General features: G+C 40.5%; 2 protein-coding genes across 11 annotated transcripts in view; one reads left to right on the forward strand and one right to left on the reverse strand.

The window, feature by feature from the left end:
• Window positions 1-432, reverse strand: part of B3GNT5 (UDP-GlcNAc:betaGal beta-1,3-N-acetylglucosaminyltransferase 5) — a 17,600-nt gene extending 17,168 nt beyond the window's left edge. The window contains exon 1 of the mRNA XM_010716845.3: window positions 60-432. The gene's annotated coding sequence lies outside the window, so the exon portion shown is untranslated. The remainder of the gene's footprint in view (window positions 1-59) is intronic.
• MCF2L2 (MCF.2 cell line derived transforming sequence-like 2) overlaps window positions 1-16,320 on the forward strand; it is a 148,340-nt gene that overhangs the window by 94,686 nt on the left and 37,334 nt on the right. For all 10 annotated transcript variants that reach the window (XM_031555171.1, XM_031555176.1, XM_031555172.1 and 7 more), the window contains exons 16-17: window positions 14,759-14,825; window positions 15,823-15,938. In XM_031555171.1, the coding sequence (XP_031411031.1) occupies window positions 14,759-14,825; window positions 15,823-15,938 (183 nt within the window). The remainder of the gene's footprint in view (window positions 1-14,758; window positions 14,826-15,822; window positions 15,939-16,320) is intronic.

The raw sequence follows: 16,320 nt of genomic DNA on the forward strand, positions 1-16,320 counted from the left end.
AACCAATAAGCCCAGAAACGAGTAGTGAAAGGAGCCCCGCCCGGATTTCGTTGTCTTACCACCAAAAGTGCAGCTGCCTTCTCTTCTTTCCTTCGCTGGGGAAGAGGAATCGCCCAGCGCGCTCTCGGGCTGCCTCATTCACTAGCAGGATATGGGATCCCACGGCCCGGGAGCCAATGGGCTCCTCCTCTCCTCCCCCCGCGCCGAGCTCCGCAGCTCCCGCCCGGCGCTTCCCGCTGCTTATAAACACCGCGTGCCGAGGGTTGAGGGATGCGGGGTTCGGTTCCTCTTCCTTTTTTCCGGACAGGGTGTGCCCGCTACGCGGTGTCTGGCAAAGGTATTCTAAGTGCTAAAAAGTTCCTTCTGTCTTACGGGTTCCACTGGGAGTCACGATGCAAAGTTTAGCCTACCGTGAGGCACTGAGTAATGCTCGCTGTTGGCTACGTAGTTCGTAGGGCACAGAGCAAGCGTTATTCCTCGCTTTTGCTAGAAACCTTCAGAGCAGGACAGGTTTTAGCTTTCTCCCCCACCTTTACCACGACCGCTGGTGACGTATTTGCACCGTCCTAAGGAGGGTGCCCTGCTCTAAACTCTTCTCAGGTTTTAAGAGGCCGAAAAGTTCCTTTTCACTGAGGTGCTTCACTCAGTCCCACAGCTGAGGTGTGAGTGCTTACCTCAAGGAAGCTGCGTGGGAGGAGCGTGCCTTCTGTAAAGTCCTTTGCAAACCCTTTGTAAAGAGGAAAAACTACCTTCAAAAAAGCTTATTCAATGTAAATTGAGAAACTGCTATATGTTTTAGGAGATGATGCTCAATGAGCATAAATATTACACGCAAGTTCATTGTGTAGCTTCTGTTCTCTGATTTGACTGTGACTGATATAAATAATACCTGACCTCATCACCGAGTTCCCAGAAGTTTAACTACTGCATATCATGAGCATTAGCATGTTTGTCAGCATACAACCATAAATATGACACTGTAAGATTGTAAGGTGAGGAACTGTTTTCTTTTTAAACGTGGGAGAGACAATAGGAGACAAGGGCACCCAACAAAAGCAGAAAGGGTAAAAAAGAGAGCCTTTTTTTCCAGTCCTACAAAGGATGTGTTGCTTTTTAATACAAGTTTTGTTTGGGGAAGCTTCAGGCCTGAGGAGCTTCCCACTTGACCTTTCCTTTCTCCTGCATTATGTCTCAGTGTGACCAAACTCTTCATAGCCCTTTGTAGATTTCTCTTCATCTGTTGGATTCTGTCCTACGACAAAATGAAGTTTGTTGCAATTGATGGTTTGCCCTAGCAGGGACGGTTTGTAGATCGTTGTATCAATTTGGTGTGCTGTCTAAGTAGTGTTTGAATAACAGTGCAAATAGCCTTAAAAACAAAACTTTTTTTTTTTTTTACCTGAACAATAGTTGCTAATTTTTCTCTAGTTCATAAACATTACTTCATAGGTTTATCCCTCATTATTCTCTTTAAATGTCATCCTTCTCACACATTCAGCAATGAAAAGGTCCCTTTCCAAATGAGGTATCCTCAATGAGAGATGTTTAAGAACCTCTAAGTTAACAGTTCTTTGGCTGGTGTTACCAGTTTTTCCTGTTTTCATTTTCAGATGGATTTGGTAAACCAGAGGGAAAAATAAAAATGCAGCTGGATTCTTTCTTCCACAATTGATGATAATAATTAAAAACAAACGTGGCTCACTTGTTCTTCAAAAAATATTACTACAAACACTCCATTTTAACTTAATATTTTTGATATGCATAAGGTCAGGTTGCCAAACTAACTCAGCTCAGACTTTTCCAAAGTCAAATGTTCCAAAGACATTTAAAAATCAAAGCACAAACATTTCTGTATTGTCAGTGTCTCAATAGCACAGTTTTCAGAAAATGCAGCTTCAAGGAATCACATTTTCACAATTGGGAAAGTAGAAATATACCTTTTAAGTTTAAGTTGTGTGTTTAGGGAAGTATGATTCAGACATAGTGCAAGCTTGGTAGAATGAGGTCTATAGCAAGCAAAGTCAGGTATTTAAAGTAAAGAACAAAAGAGAATGTTTCCAGTAAGCACCATACATGGACTTGTTTGCCATGACTGAGTATGTCTTAAAATTATGTCCATTTTTCTCTTGGAAAGTGACATCCACTCAAAGGATTAACACCCTTTTATTTGTGCCCAATAATTTCCCATCTTGGTTTTTGCTGAATTTTCAACAATTCAGAAGAGGTCTGTCTGTCAGTGAAATGAGCAGACTTCAGCCTGCTTCTGGCCTGAAATTACAGTGGGGGTATGAATTTCATTTTCCAATAATAATAACAAAAATGTACTTACTTGCATTCTATCCTGCTTACTCCTGTTTTGTCACATTACCCCACTAACAGGCAGCTTGACCTCTTCCCTTTCTCCTATAATGTTATTAAGGGAGATTTTTTTTAGAAGATCACCCTTAATTACAAACTAAATCTTTAACATCCCACCCTCACCATATCTTTTCATATTGGCCTCATCCCTTAAAGAGATGCATAACAGGATGCGTATTTAAACTGCTGAAGTAGGGAACAGAGCTATCAAACGTTAGTCTAAAAACCACTTCACAGATATTTTTCTCCAGAAAGTCCCTACCTTGTTTGTTAATCGCACTCGTGCACTGCTACCAGTGTTTAGTGTTCATGAGTGTTTAGAGTACAAAGGGCTTTACAGGAACAGAATTTTAGACTGCACAGTTCCTTGTATGTATATCAGCTGTAGTTGAGACTTGAGCCCCTATTTCAGCATATCTAGTGAGTTGATAAGACTTAAAGGAACACAGATATTAGTGGGCTTAGAAGGGGGATTTCTGCAGATCTGTGTTGTGTTGCTCTGCTATTACTGTTTTCTGCTGTTGGTTTGAACAGTATACTCTTAGCTCTTTCCCAGTGAGCGAGGAAGCTGGGAAGAATTCCCTCTGATCATTCTTGTCTAGAAAATACAAATGAACACAGGAGCCTGCTTAAGTGTTAAAAAAGTTTTAGCAGGAGGTTGGGATCGGAGGCTGCCGCTCAATGGTTCTGTGCAGGGTCATTATTATACATGCCTCAGTCCAGCTGCTGCCACCTTCATCATGTAGACCTGTTCCACGGGATGGATTAGTATGTCCAGAGTGCAGCTGTGTGTCCTGCTGTGTTATCTAGTGAAGTCCAGTGTACAGTCTGGACTTAAGATTTCATGGTAGTGTGACTCTGAGCTTAGGCTGTAAGCATGAATAGCATGACATCTGAATTAAGATAGAATTAACTTGGTGAATGACCAGCTGCGGGGTTTGCAGTTTGAGGTAGCTTTTATAGGACTTAAATGAAAAAGAATCAACTTCAACAACCTGAGAGAGCCTCCGCCATCAGGTGTATATGGGGCAGCTCTCTATACATGCAGAATGGTATCCAAGCATGTACACAGTCCAAACTCATCGTTCATCTTCTGACCATACATATAAACTGTGCTTGACATGCATCTGTGGAGCACACCAGCAGCCAGCTGTCCAAGCACCTTTGCAAACTCAGATCCTGCAGTATGCAACCTGTGGGCCTCTGCCTTGAAGTGTTTGTACCTCAAATGACATTTTCCAACTGCAGATTTGAACACAATTTGAATTTAGATTTCATGTATCGTAATATCTGGGTCAGGCATACTCCTAATGTTATTGATCTAACAAGAACTGGGGAGCTTCATTAATCAGTGTGCATGACTCTCTACGTGGAAATGGCTAAGTATGTCATGGAATCGTTGGATTGCGTTGATAGAACAGTGCTTCTGCCCTGAGTAAAGAATTAGAAGCTATTTTCAGAATGAGAATACTGTGCCAGACTCCTATTCTAAATCAGCAATAGCAACATTGGATGGCTGTTAGGTCTGGGAATTGCTAAATTTAGGAGTGGACTGATGTATAAGATAGCAGTAGCTCAGGGAATGCTACTTGAATGGTGTTCAAGTGCTTGCTGTAGTCATTAGAGCTGCATAAAGGAAATGCAGGAAAGAGGAAGTAAGGTTTTATTGATGTGGAGCTTCTACAGGAGCCAGAGATGAATGTGTTTCCTCTTTCATATGAAATGAGTAAGATCCATTGCAAAGGCTTCCCTATAATGTGTAAGTGCGTGATGCGACACATTTCACAGTATCACATATTCTAAGGAGATCTTGGTGGCTATGACACATTAACCGTAGAACCCGAACAGCATTTCTTCTCAGTCTAATTTCCGGACTCATGAAAGCTTACAGCTGGTAGAGGGGAGCAGCTTGGAACTTCAATTTTAAAAGAGAAATGGTGTTTTTTACTTTCTTGTTAGGCACAGAGAACTGTTTTCTATTACCAGACTTAATAAAAGAGGAGTCAGTGGGAGAAATTTCAAGAAGCCGCTAGCCACTGCTTGTCCACCATTATCTCTTGCAACTTTCACAGAATCTTTGTTTTCAGGGAAGTTTCCCTGTCAGGCAGATTGGCTCCAACACTTACAACTCTAATTACTGCCTAACGGGTTGGGAAGATCTTTGAAGTGAAGTGTGTGCTGCCATATAGGGAGATCTTGCTGCTGATAGAAATGTCTGTAGAATAGCAAGAGGAGACACATTCCTAGCACAGATCCAAATATTTCTGAGAACTGGGAAAATTATTATGAACAGGAGGAAAAAATATCTTGTTGTTACAATACAGGGGCTTACTAAATGTTCTGGAGGCATTCTGAAGTCCTCGCATCCTTGCTCTTAATCTGGAAGGCAGAGAAAAGCTGGAATAATCAGTCTCAACATTCACATGCTTTCTTACAAAATTTGCACTTAAACAATTATCAAGGAAAGATAAGCAACCACTTCTGCTGTTACCTCCCCTACTTCCTATTGGGTTCTAAGGTTATTTTAATACTTTTCAGAAATTCCAGGAATTCCTCAACTTGTTTTCTGCGCAGTTGCTCTGCTGCCAGCAGGCTCCTGGAATGCAGCTGGCCACATGCACCTACTGATGCTGGGTTCATTTCAGGCACATGGGGAGACTGGGATCACAGGTAGCTTCTGCCTTGCCCCATGTCACAGCAGTCTGCATCATCTATTGGCTGGCTGCTTGCTATGCCTATCCAGGACTCTGGGAGAATTGAAGATAATGTCCTCCATCCCAGATCCATCTCAGGGCTTGTAGAGTGTGTGCACATAACTGCAGCTTTGTGGTGACCTAGGGCTGCACGGGTCTTGTCTGAAGAAGTGCCATGGATTGATTTTTACACAACTCTAGCTCTAGCAGCAATATGGGTTTATTAAAACTTTTGTTGTAGATGACAATGTTAGATTATATGATTTTTAGCAGCTTCATCAGCACTTATCATTAGCCTGTTTAACACAATGATTCAGTGGAGTTAGCAGCAACTTAGTTTGAGGTTCAAGATTCACTCTGCCTGAGAGAGGATGTTTCTGAACTCAGTTGCACACTTCTCATGGGAACAACAATTAGCTGGCTGCAGAGTTGTTTTTAAATTCTCCAGACAAATCTGCCAAAGCACACCAATCTATCCCTACATGTTCACGTCGGTTCTAATGAAATTGTTTTTAAACCGATCTGAAGTTAACAGTACACAGCTCCTGTATGTCAGTAAGCTCAGAAAGGAGCATTCATGCTGAGCACTTCACATTGTCATTTATGGTAGCACAAAGCATATGTCATGTTGCCTAATCACGGTGATGATGACTTGCACACACACTACAGTGATCTAAATAATTGCCTGGTTTGCAGAACAGCAGCAGATAGCAAGATGGGATATCACTGTGTGGCTGGTGATGCAATGAAGCAGGGATTTATTGGGTGCACTGTTCAGTAAATCACTGCTGATTTTACTTCCTGCACTTAATGAGCTGTTCATTAACTGAGAATATAAAAACCGAGTTTCAAAGATTTGTGACACAATTATTTTTGAAAATTGTATTTTTCATACAACAGGCTTCTTCTTTCCTCATATGGGCCTACACAAGAATTGTTTTATACAGTATCACCTGTCTGTCAAGCAGATTCTCTGCAAACTCTCTAATGTTCCTGTGTATCCAGATCATTTGATACACTCTTGCTGGTCTTTCTTTATCACCTCTAGTTTGAAGGCACTGATGTTTCATTTGCATTTCTAGTTATTGCAAACCTGTCTTCATATTCTGTTCCATGTCCAATAGACATGTTAGACCAACTGGTATAGGCAGTCTTTCCTGCATGGCAGCTGACTTGAGTTAAAGCTGAATAATGTGGCAGCAAACATGCTTTTGTTGGTTAAAATGCAATGGTTATGTTGGTCCATGCTGATTCTCACTACTACTACCAGGCCAGAATTACTGTGTGGGTAGAAGACAGTGAGAGCTCATAACAGCCCTTCCTGGTGTGGCATGCTCTTATCACCATTGCAATTGTACTCAGCCTCAATTCTTACCACAAACACTGAAGTGGTGGAGTACTTCGAGATTTCTCACATAGGCAAGACCTAGGACCTCTGATAAACCAAGCCTCCCATTCTTCCACAGGAAAAACACAGAAGAATGGCAGTCCTGGATGAACCTGTTTACATATCTTTCCCATTGTTTTATCTTGGATATTGGTCATTAACAGCTGCTTAGGAAAAATCAACGAACAGGATAAATACAGGGTAGCATCCTTCCATTTCATGCAGTCTACAATTGTGAGACTGTTAAGTGGCCCTTTCAACTACTTTCTCCATGTGGAATCCATCCCACAGTTCTCCAAAGCAGTTTCTAAGTTTGGAAAATCTTCCAACAGGCAGTCTCTTTCCTTCCTCTAAGCTATCATTCAGTTCTTCAAGCTGAGTTCAAGAGGTGTGGTAGACCAGGTTAGTACACGGCAGTTGCCAGGAGCTGATTCTCTGTTGCTGCTGGTTGGAGTGAGGTAACTGCAGCTGTTCTGATGCCTGCCTCTGCCCTCTTACTGCCATAGAGAAAACATGACAGAAGAAGGATGTGCTTGCTTCTGAGCTATAGCAATTCACAATTTACATACTGTGCCAAAAAGATTAACTAAATTAGAATACATGTTCCAGCTGCTCCCATAAACTCCATTTTAGCTGTTCAGGATTCTTCTATCTTTCATTCTTAATTTTCAGGTAACTAAGGCATAGTTTATTTCTCCCAAATCCCACAGAATACAGATTCTTGAAGACATTAAAAATCAGGGTGTATTCAAGACATTTACCAAGAGCTTATAAGATATCTCTCTGTCCAAGAGGTCTGTGGGCACAGAATTTAAGTCTGGCACAGTGCTGTGTCCTCTTCCAGAGAGATTTTGCGGGATGGCGTTTGCGTAGGGTTGCATTTCAGACTGAAATATAAACACATATAGGAACTAGTAATCTTCATCAAATCCATCACCTCCATTCCAAGTGCAACGTGCACAGCTCTGGTCTGCCCTTTTCCAATATAAATTCAGGACTGTCTGTAAAATCAACCACATTCATTTTAATTACAATACTAATTCCTCCTTTACTTAAATGGCATTCTAAAGTGTTGCAGAACAAAGCTGTTGAGCAGTTCTGCTGAGGTATCACAATCACTGAGGCTCTCTTCCTCTAGCAGCAGGCTCTCCAGAATACAGTGCTGAACATGAATTCTCAGTATAAATGGTTCTCATGAAGCTTCCTTGAACCTACTTCTGTATTTTATTTTTTGGTCATATCTATTTGAGTGTTTTGTGGTTCATGACTGTCTTAAGTCTTGCTTTTGTTAAGACAGTCCTTTTCCAAGTGTCACAGTTTACCACTCTGTGAGGGAAAGTTCACACCACTGCCAGTTTTATCAGATTTCTCACCTAAAGAGGTTGATTGGTATTTGGATATCGCTACATCTTGTCTGCAAAGGAATGGAAAAAGTATGTTGCATATAGACAGTTTCCATTTTAGACATCAGGTCGACTATAAATAAAGCTTGTTGTATAGTTTTTGCATTCAGTTTCCAGCTCTCTCTTGCCTTCTCTGTTTCAAATATATAAGGAAAAGCAACTGTGAAAGAAGTGGCTTCCAAGAAATAGGACTCTGCGCATCTCCCACAGCAGAAGGGCTCACTGGAGTGCTGTATTTTAGAAGTCTTGTAAATACTATCTGTGACTGTATGTGCTTGTCCTGATTAGCTGGTTGTTATTTTGGCCCATAGCAATGACCAGTCTGCAGCACCCACATTTCCTAAAGCTAGCTCACATTTCTGTGCAGAGCTGCATCATTCAGTGTAAGTGCATGGCTGCAAAAGACAGCTCTTGTGTGACTTTCAGTCCTCTGTTCATACTATTCGTTTCTGTAGGTGATTTAATTAATTTGCCTTTCTTTTAACAACAATGTTCTGGTTCCTATAATGTAGGTCAACTAATTAAGATATATAAAAATATTTCCCCGAGGTCATTTGTTTTGGGAACAACAAATGTGGGACACTTTCTTATGTGCAAAAAGATCAGAGTATTTCAGAAGAAACAAAGTGTTATAAATGGTGACCTCAGAGGTAAAGTATATTTCTAACAAAAATGCAGTCCTTCTACTCCAAGCAACTTCTTTAACAGCTTTAAGCATCTGACTTCACCTTGCGGTGGAATAGAATCACCTACACAGGCAAATACAATATCTTCAGTAAAGGTCACTCATTGTCAGATGAGAGGTATGTATCAAAGAAATCAGAAAGGGTTTCTGAATCAAATAACAAATACAGGGTTCAATTCAAACAAATGTTCTTACGTCCAGAACAATCTTTTGCTTCACTTCAGAGGATAGAATGCTGCAACTGACCAGCACTCAAGTTTCACTTGAACTATTGCACAATCTTATCTGAAAATACTTTTCAACTGGAAAAGGTACATTTAGCACTATGAGAAAAAAAAAAAAAAATCCTCTTGAAAGCAATTATGTAAGTAGACTGGAAATTTCCTCCATGGATCACTTTACATGCAATGATTTCTTTTGATCCCATTGCGCAGATGTCATTTTGATATTTTCAGATTAGATCAGTCAGAATTTCTAAAAGCAATTTCTAGTTGAAAACTAATAGTGCTAATTATTGCTGATTCTCTTTCCACTGTGACAATGACACCTTTCCCACATGTTGTATGCAAACAGATACATTTGCAAAAATTATGATTTTGTTGTATTTCATTCAAATTCAAATATAGAAACCTGACAACAGTGAAAATTGGCCAGGGTACTGGGCCAAAATGTTCCTTACCACTCTGCCTATTTTTGCAAGCCAAGACATTTTTTGCTCTCACTTCTCTTCTGTCTAGCTCTATCCTATGCTGATGTTTGGTCTCAGTGGCACTGCATGCATTTCCATGCAGTCCTTTCTGATACATTTGAGCCCCCAGACATTTAAAAAGCTACTATTTTCAATTTAAGTGGATCTCTATAAACCACATAGATTTATAATATGTTTATTTTCAGTAATTTGATGCATTAATTTGTCCAGATTCTACTGGATTCTTCTGGACATCTTGCTCTTACATACACAGATTCTGGTATTCTGCTGTTTCAGTGGTAGAAAATATACAAAACTTTGAGCTGCTGGTGTCCAACTCAGACATGCATTAGCTTTTCATCTTATTTCCATGCATTTTTGCAAGATAGATATGGAACACCTGTGCACGAGTGCCATTTCTGTTGGCTCTACATCAGACACACAGACAGATTTTCTACTGCATAATAATTGTGGAGAGACACTGAGGATTTTTATATCTTTCCCTGACAAACTGCTGCCGTAATTCTGTTTGATGCCTCCAATTCCACTTCTGCAACTCCTTGTGATAGCGAATCTTTGCATAGAAGTAAGTTTTATGAATGAAAGTGAGTCAGTGATTTTGTTAGTAAAGAAACACGGTTATGGAAACAGAAATCCTGAACCAGTTTTATGCTGCCATCCGAGCAGGATGCACAAACAGTAACTGTGCGAGCAAAAAGTCATTGAGGTTTCGCCAGAGCAGATATTAATAGATTGTGGTAGGCTCCAGATGCTATTTCTGCTTAGGGCTTCATCATATTAGAGTGTTTTTTAAACGTAGCACATAGCAGAGCCACCACCTGACACTGCTCTCACCAGAATGACTGAGACAGAGCTGCCCAATGACCTGACAGACCCCAGGGAGCCTGACGAGCTCGTCAATTACTTTCCCTTTTGCTTTTCATGTTAATGAAGAATGAAGAGAGTTGCAAATATATGATGGGCTGATGTGTGTCTTCTGTGTGCTAAGGACCTTCTTAGTAATATGCTCTTAGTTTCCATGAGCCAGCTCAACACCTATTGCCACAGTTCTATTCCAACAAGGCAGCGCAGTGCAGGAGAAGCCTGTTAGGATTAGTTTATACTTGGTTAGTTGCTATTTGCACAGGCCAGAGCAATATAAATAGCTGCATTTGGTCTAAATGTCAGCACAGACAGGGACTGATACAGAAATGCCCCACTGGAAGTGAAGGCTGCTAATTAATACCAGCATTTACCTCAGTTTCAAGGGTTCAGTTATGACTTTGGCTAAAATCAGTTGAGACCATGCAAACCTCAGACCTTCAGATTAAATGCCTTCACCATCCATGCTCAAATGACTTGTTCACTTGGAAAGCATTCTGGTGAGAAGCAATTCATCTGAGAGCTGCCCAGGAGCTTCGGCCAGCTCAGAGTTTTGTTGGGTTTGGGCTGATGCACCTCATGTTCATGACTGTCCTTGAAATGAAGGAACAGCGACTGTGGAAGGTCTAACCCCTCACCCCACATGCCCCAGTTGCTCCTAGTTTTTCTCCACTTTAGGTCAATGAGGGGAGTCTTTGGGTCTTACCTGTGGCAAAGCTGAGTCCTGAGGCTGCTAGCTGCTTTCTGAGATTACCTTAGGGACAGGCAGCTGCAGCAAACCTGTGTGTCGCATGCAAGTTCTCGTACTGACCACACCATAAAGAGTCCCTTAGAACAAAGAACGCGATTTCAAGTGTTCTGTTCTTGCTCCATCTCCTGTTTTTCTGTTTCTCTCTGATGGGAAAGGGGAAGGCAAATGCAAAAGCAGATGGGATATATCATACTGCATCTGCTGCTACCTCCAAGGGTCTGTTGACTGAGGCATTTGAACTCTGTGTGTGGCAGCACTGCAGGTTGGAGAAAAGCCCTTGGAAACTGGTAGAAGTCTGCATGAAACTTTGCTATGTAATTTGTACTGAAATGTAGGGGGGAAAAAAAAGGAAACTGAATGAAGTTTTGGCAAACTTTTTGCTTTTCGCTGATTTTGGAAGGAGCTACATTTAAAAGCATGGGCCTGTATCTCTGATCTGCCACTGATTAGCTTATATTCTTCATTTTTTTGGTACTCTATCTCATTCCTTCAGCAGTTTAATTTTCATTTAATTTCTGATTATTGACAGAGACACTGAGGTAAACCCTTGTGCCTACACTTTCTCATCAGTGAGAAAGACATCAGAATAGCTTCATTTGTCTTTAATTTCTTATCAACAGTTCAGTGTCCTGCACTACAGAATCACAGAATCATACTATTGCTGGGTTGGAAGGGACTTCAAGAGATAATCAAGTCCAACCCCCTGCTAAAGCAGTACTCTACGATAGGTTCCACGGGTCGGCGTCCAGACAAGTCTTGAATATCTCTGTGGAACCTTTCTGGGCAGCCTGTTCCTGTATGTCTAGAAACAGCATGTGTTTACATTTGCTTTGTTCAAATATTGAACAATGTAATACAGGATTTACAATGCAGCTGGTTAGGAATTAATTCTAATCTGATCATGTTTGTTGAGACCATACAATGTAAAAAGGGAGCTGAAGGAACTGTGTGTGACAATAGTCCTGTCAGCAGCTGCATCATATTTTCCTTACACATGATACCCCTACAGCAGGTGCTTGCTGAGTTACCCTTGTTGTCCCATGATGGCCTGGAAGAGACAGTGAACATTTCACAAATCACCCCTTGTGGTTTGATGCAGGCCAGGGGATGTCACTACCAGTTTTTTAGGCTGCTAAATTATCCCAAGCACCATTAAGCCCCTTGTGCCACACGGCACATACTCTACTTCATCATTTAGCAAGTCAGCATGCTCACACAGGCCAAGGTATCACATTTATAGCCCATGAATGCTTTCCCCCACAGCAGCAAAGCTCACTTGTGTTGCTCTTTAATTTCCTGATTTTACACTGTTAGAGCAGTTCCAGGGTTTGTGGAAGTCGCTTGCCTCAATGCACAGCTGTACACTGATAACAGTTTGGTAACAGAGCAATTCCTGTAGCTAAGTGCAACAACATTTAATGTTTGAAATTGTGCTGCTGTGGGTATTATTTGGCTGTGAGCACTGGAACTACACAAGGCTTTCAGATGGGTGCTGAGTCCTCCTGAAGGCTGCTGTTGCGCCAACCCTGTCCATGTACCACTCTACAGCACCCTCCCTCCCTAGGTTTTTAGCTTCTCCCATTGCCAGTCATTGCACTGGGACCCACTCGTGGGTCCTGTCCTCTATGGTACACAAACTGAGTTTGTCATTGCTTGTTTGACTGGTGACAGAGAAATACAGAATAATGCTTTCAGGATAATAGTGTATAATAGCACGATGTTATGGATTACTGGAACTCCCAGACCAACAGTAAATATTCTCTTTTTTTAACATGGATACAAACTATGGTTGGGTAAGAGTACAGTTGTAGAGGAAGAAAAAATAAAACAGCAACGAGAGCCACTGTGAGAGCAGATCCAGCTATTTGGCTGGGAAGTATTGAAAAAATGATTACCTTTTATGTACAGAAGACTTGCAGTTTGGAGATATGAGCTCCAAGCAGGAGCTGCTAAAGAATACATCATGGTTTTCTCTGCCTCAGTGTCACTGAAACTGGGATATAAAATGGCTGAGAACACCTCAAGAAGGAGGGAAAGGATAAGTTAAATGAGTTTTTATCACACTTAAAAAGCTTAAACATTCGCTTAGTATAAATCTACTTATAGAATTAAGTTAATAAAATCAAATCTTAAAAATGATGTTAACTTTTATGAGAACCCCATAACTACTATGGCAATATTGTAGGAGTTCCACAGAACTACCTCTAATCAAACATTCTTAAGATGCGAGCTTTTATGATGTCCTGAGTGGACACTTCTTTCCCCATATTACTAGGATGAGTAAAAATAATTAAAAAACCAAAACAGACTGCTAACAGTTGGGAGTGAAAAATGCAACTGTACGTTGAAATAGGAATCAGAAAAGATTCGTAGAAAGATGGGTAATAAAAGAGTCTAAAGGCCTTTGTTTTGTTTACTGGGTTACTGCTGAGAAGAAGCATGTGATTGTTTGTTTATGACACGGTCACCAGGAAGCCTGTGAGCCAATAACTTATTTTTCAGGTATAATTGTCAGCTAAATGCTGGGTTGGGTTTGGAGTCAGTCCTTGTGCAATCTGTTCGATAACAGAACAGATAGCATACAGAAATCTGCTTTGTTTGCAAGTAAATAAGCATTTTTCCACAGTAAGAATAACTTGACGATTAGTTTAAAGCTTAAAAACAGAAAGTTTATCTGACGGTTTTGTTACACCTGCTCTGTTCCTTGAAAGAAAGAAAGAAAGAAAGAAAGAAAGAAAAAAAGAAAGAAAGAAAGAATGAAAGACAAAGCAAAAGTAGCTCTCTGGAAATGAATGTTTGGAATGCTAAATAAACCCTGTGTTAGTTCTGTTTGACAGCCATCCTTCACTCTGTGAAATGAAAGTGTTGGCTCTAGACACACGTTATGAATTGTGCTTAGGATTTGTTCTCAGCCCTGCAAGTGATGCTGGAACAGCAGCAACCTGCTTGCCCCCTTTGCATCTGGGCTGTGCAGACAACTGCAGTAGCTGTTAAAAGGAAAGGCACATTTAACCAGAACAGTTTTATTTGTTTTGGGTCAGTTATAAAAGCAAGTGCTAATGTTTGTAAAATCGTTTTATGAGCACATGGCCCTTAGGCCACTAACTATGCACTTCTCAGAAAGATGCATTAGAGCAACAAATCTATTTATCTCGTGAAGAGTAATGTGGTACTTCAAGCATACCCCAAACACATTTTGAAGCCCCAAAGCATATGCAAATTCAGAAAAATATCTGCAGAGCTTTTATATGAGTTAGAGACCAACAGACATCCCCTTGCACTGGTATCACGGAGTGCAATAGTATTACGTAGCCGCTAAGTGGTATCTTTTTGCCTCTATTGCTAGATGTGACTTTACTGTTCATAAATATCTCAATTTAAGATCAATGTGGAGGTTAAATAAATGAGAGCAATTGTTCCCAGTGTGGGCAGTGTTCAGCCCTAACCCATTTCTCTATCCTCTGCTAGGCACTCTATGGTTTTGTCTTGACTTAAAGCATTATGGCAAGATTGCTATGAAGTCCTGATTATAGTAACATTTTTACTCTAATTAACTGCTGTGTGTCAGATTTCTGACACTGGTTGCCTGCTTTTGCAGGACCAATCTGCAATTTTGCTTTATAAAAGAAAGCAAAACATATACGGAAGGTAGCCTTGGGAAATGTATCAGACTCTTGGGAAACACAGTCCTTTTTTATTGGCTCTTATTATTGACTGTTAGGAGAGGAAACCCTGTTTGCTTTGTGGAGGATTTTTAATCTTAATTCAGGCGTACAGATATAAAAATAGCAATAACAACCAAGATGAAGTTTAAAATGAACTGAAAAAGTAATAGACCAAAAGATATTTAGGCTGTCTAAGCTTATCAACAAGATACAATTTTACAGCACTCCATATTTCTTTTCTTTTAGCCACATAATCAATGAGCTGATAGAAACCGAGCGCGTTTATGTGGAAGAACTTCAAAGCATAATAGAGGTAAGAAAATCTGTACATTCTTCTGATGCTTAACCTCTAAGTCATCACTGGTGTTGCACATCTTTCATGGGCTGAGCACTCTCACCTGCCACTTCGTGTTCAGAGAACACATGTTCTCTGTCAACAAGATTGCTCAGCCTCAGAGATGGAAAATAAAGGGATGTTTTGAACATCTTACCTCAGGGCCAGAGGCACCTTCTCTTACTCCAGCCCATGGAATGATGAAAGTTGAATCATTTTCAATGTTATGGTCGGATAAATAGTTAGTAATGGGCCTTTTCACATCATCAGTAAGATTTAGAAACAGCATCCTTGTTTTCCAGAGGGTCAGAATCTAAGTTTCTCTGAATGTATGTTTGGAACATGATTGAGATAAAGGTAGGCCATGTAGTGTCGCAACATTGGCTCAGTCTTGTGTGTATTTGTGTGGGATCTGAAGGACTGACTGGCATCTTTTTGCAACTATGTCGTTGCTTCTTCATCCAATTTGATTTGTGGGAGCTAACAGCTCTGATGATTGATGTATTATTCTGACTTTAAAATCTACACTCAGAATGTTCTTCTCTCAAAAATGTGTATGCAAAAAATACAACTGAGCTTCTATAAGAAACAACCAAATAATCATGTAAAATACCACAGTCCAACAAATAAAACCAAACTAACCTTTTTGCAATGAAGCAGTGTAGCAGAGAGTCAAGTGTCTATCAAACTTAGCAGTTTCCATTCCTTTTGACTAGTAGGAACATGATTTAATCTTTTCTGTTGATCTCATAATCTGTCCACTTGTGGTTAAGAATGTGTTTGCACAGCTATCAGGTGTAATAGCTCTGGAGAAAATGAGAAGCATCAGAAAGTCATTAAGCAACAAAGAAATTGGCACAGGGAGAAGCCGTTGTATGCTCTGCTGAGAAAAAAAGCACACATACTTTGGGGCTCAGATACACTATTTTTTCCCTGGTAAAAATAACCTGGCTTTATTTTTCACTCTCCTCTGCAGGGCTATGCTTCAGAAATGGACAATCCAAGTTTATTACATCTGATTCCATCAATGCTCCAGAACAAGAAGGATATTCTATTTGGGAACCTCCCAGAAATCTATGAATTCCACAACAGGCATGTGTGAATTGCTGGTTGTCCTGAGCCCTTGCTGCTGATGATGCTTCTACTGCCTTTTTACAGGGTGCTTTGTTACACCCATGTGTACACAGGCAGGAAAAGTCATCCTCACTTTGCCTCTGTGTGTGTCCTATAAAACCCATGTGTAGAGAATACCTCTGAGATCATCAATTTCATCTATTTGTGAAAGATTATACCCTTTTGTGCATTCACGAGTGATTTCCCTTGGCATTATTAATTTTGAATGTCTCTAGTGGTAAATATTTTTTGTCCTCCCTTGGTAGTCTGATAAATGTCCCTTTGCAAACCTGGTAAATGCTTCCTAAAAGCTTAGTGCGTTGACTTCCAGTGACTGCAAAAATGGAATACAGCCCATATT

Source organism: Meleagris gallopavo, chromosome 11 (genome assembly GCF_000146605.3).
Source record: "Meleagris gallopavo isolate NT-WF06-2002-E0010 breed Aviagen turkey brand Nicholas breeding stock chromosome 11, Turkey_5.1, whole genome shotgun sequence".
NCBI lineage: Eukaryota > Metazoa > Chordata > Aves > Galliformes > Phasianidae > Meleagris > Meleagris gallopavo.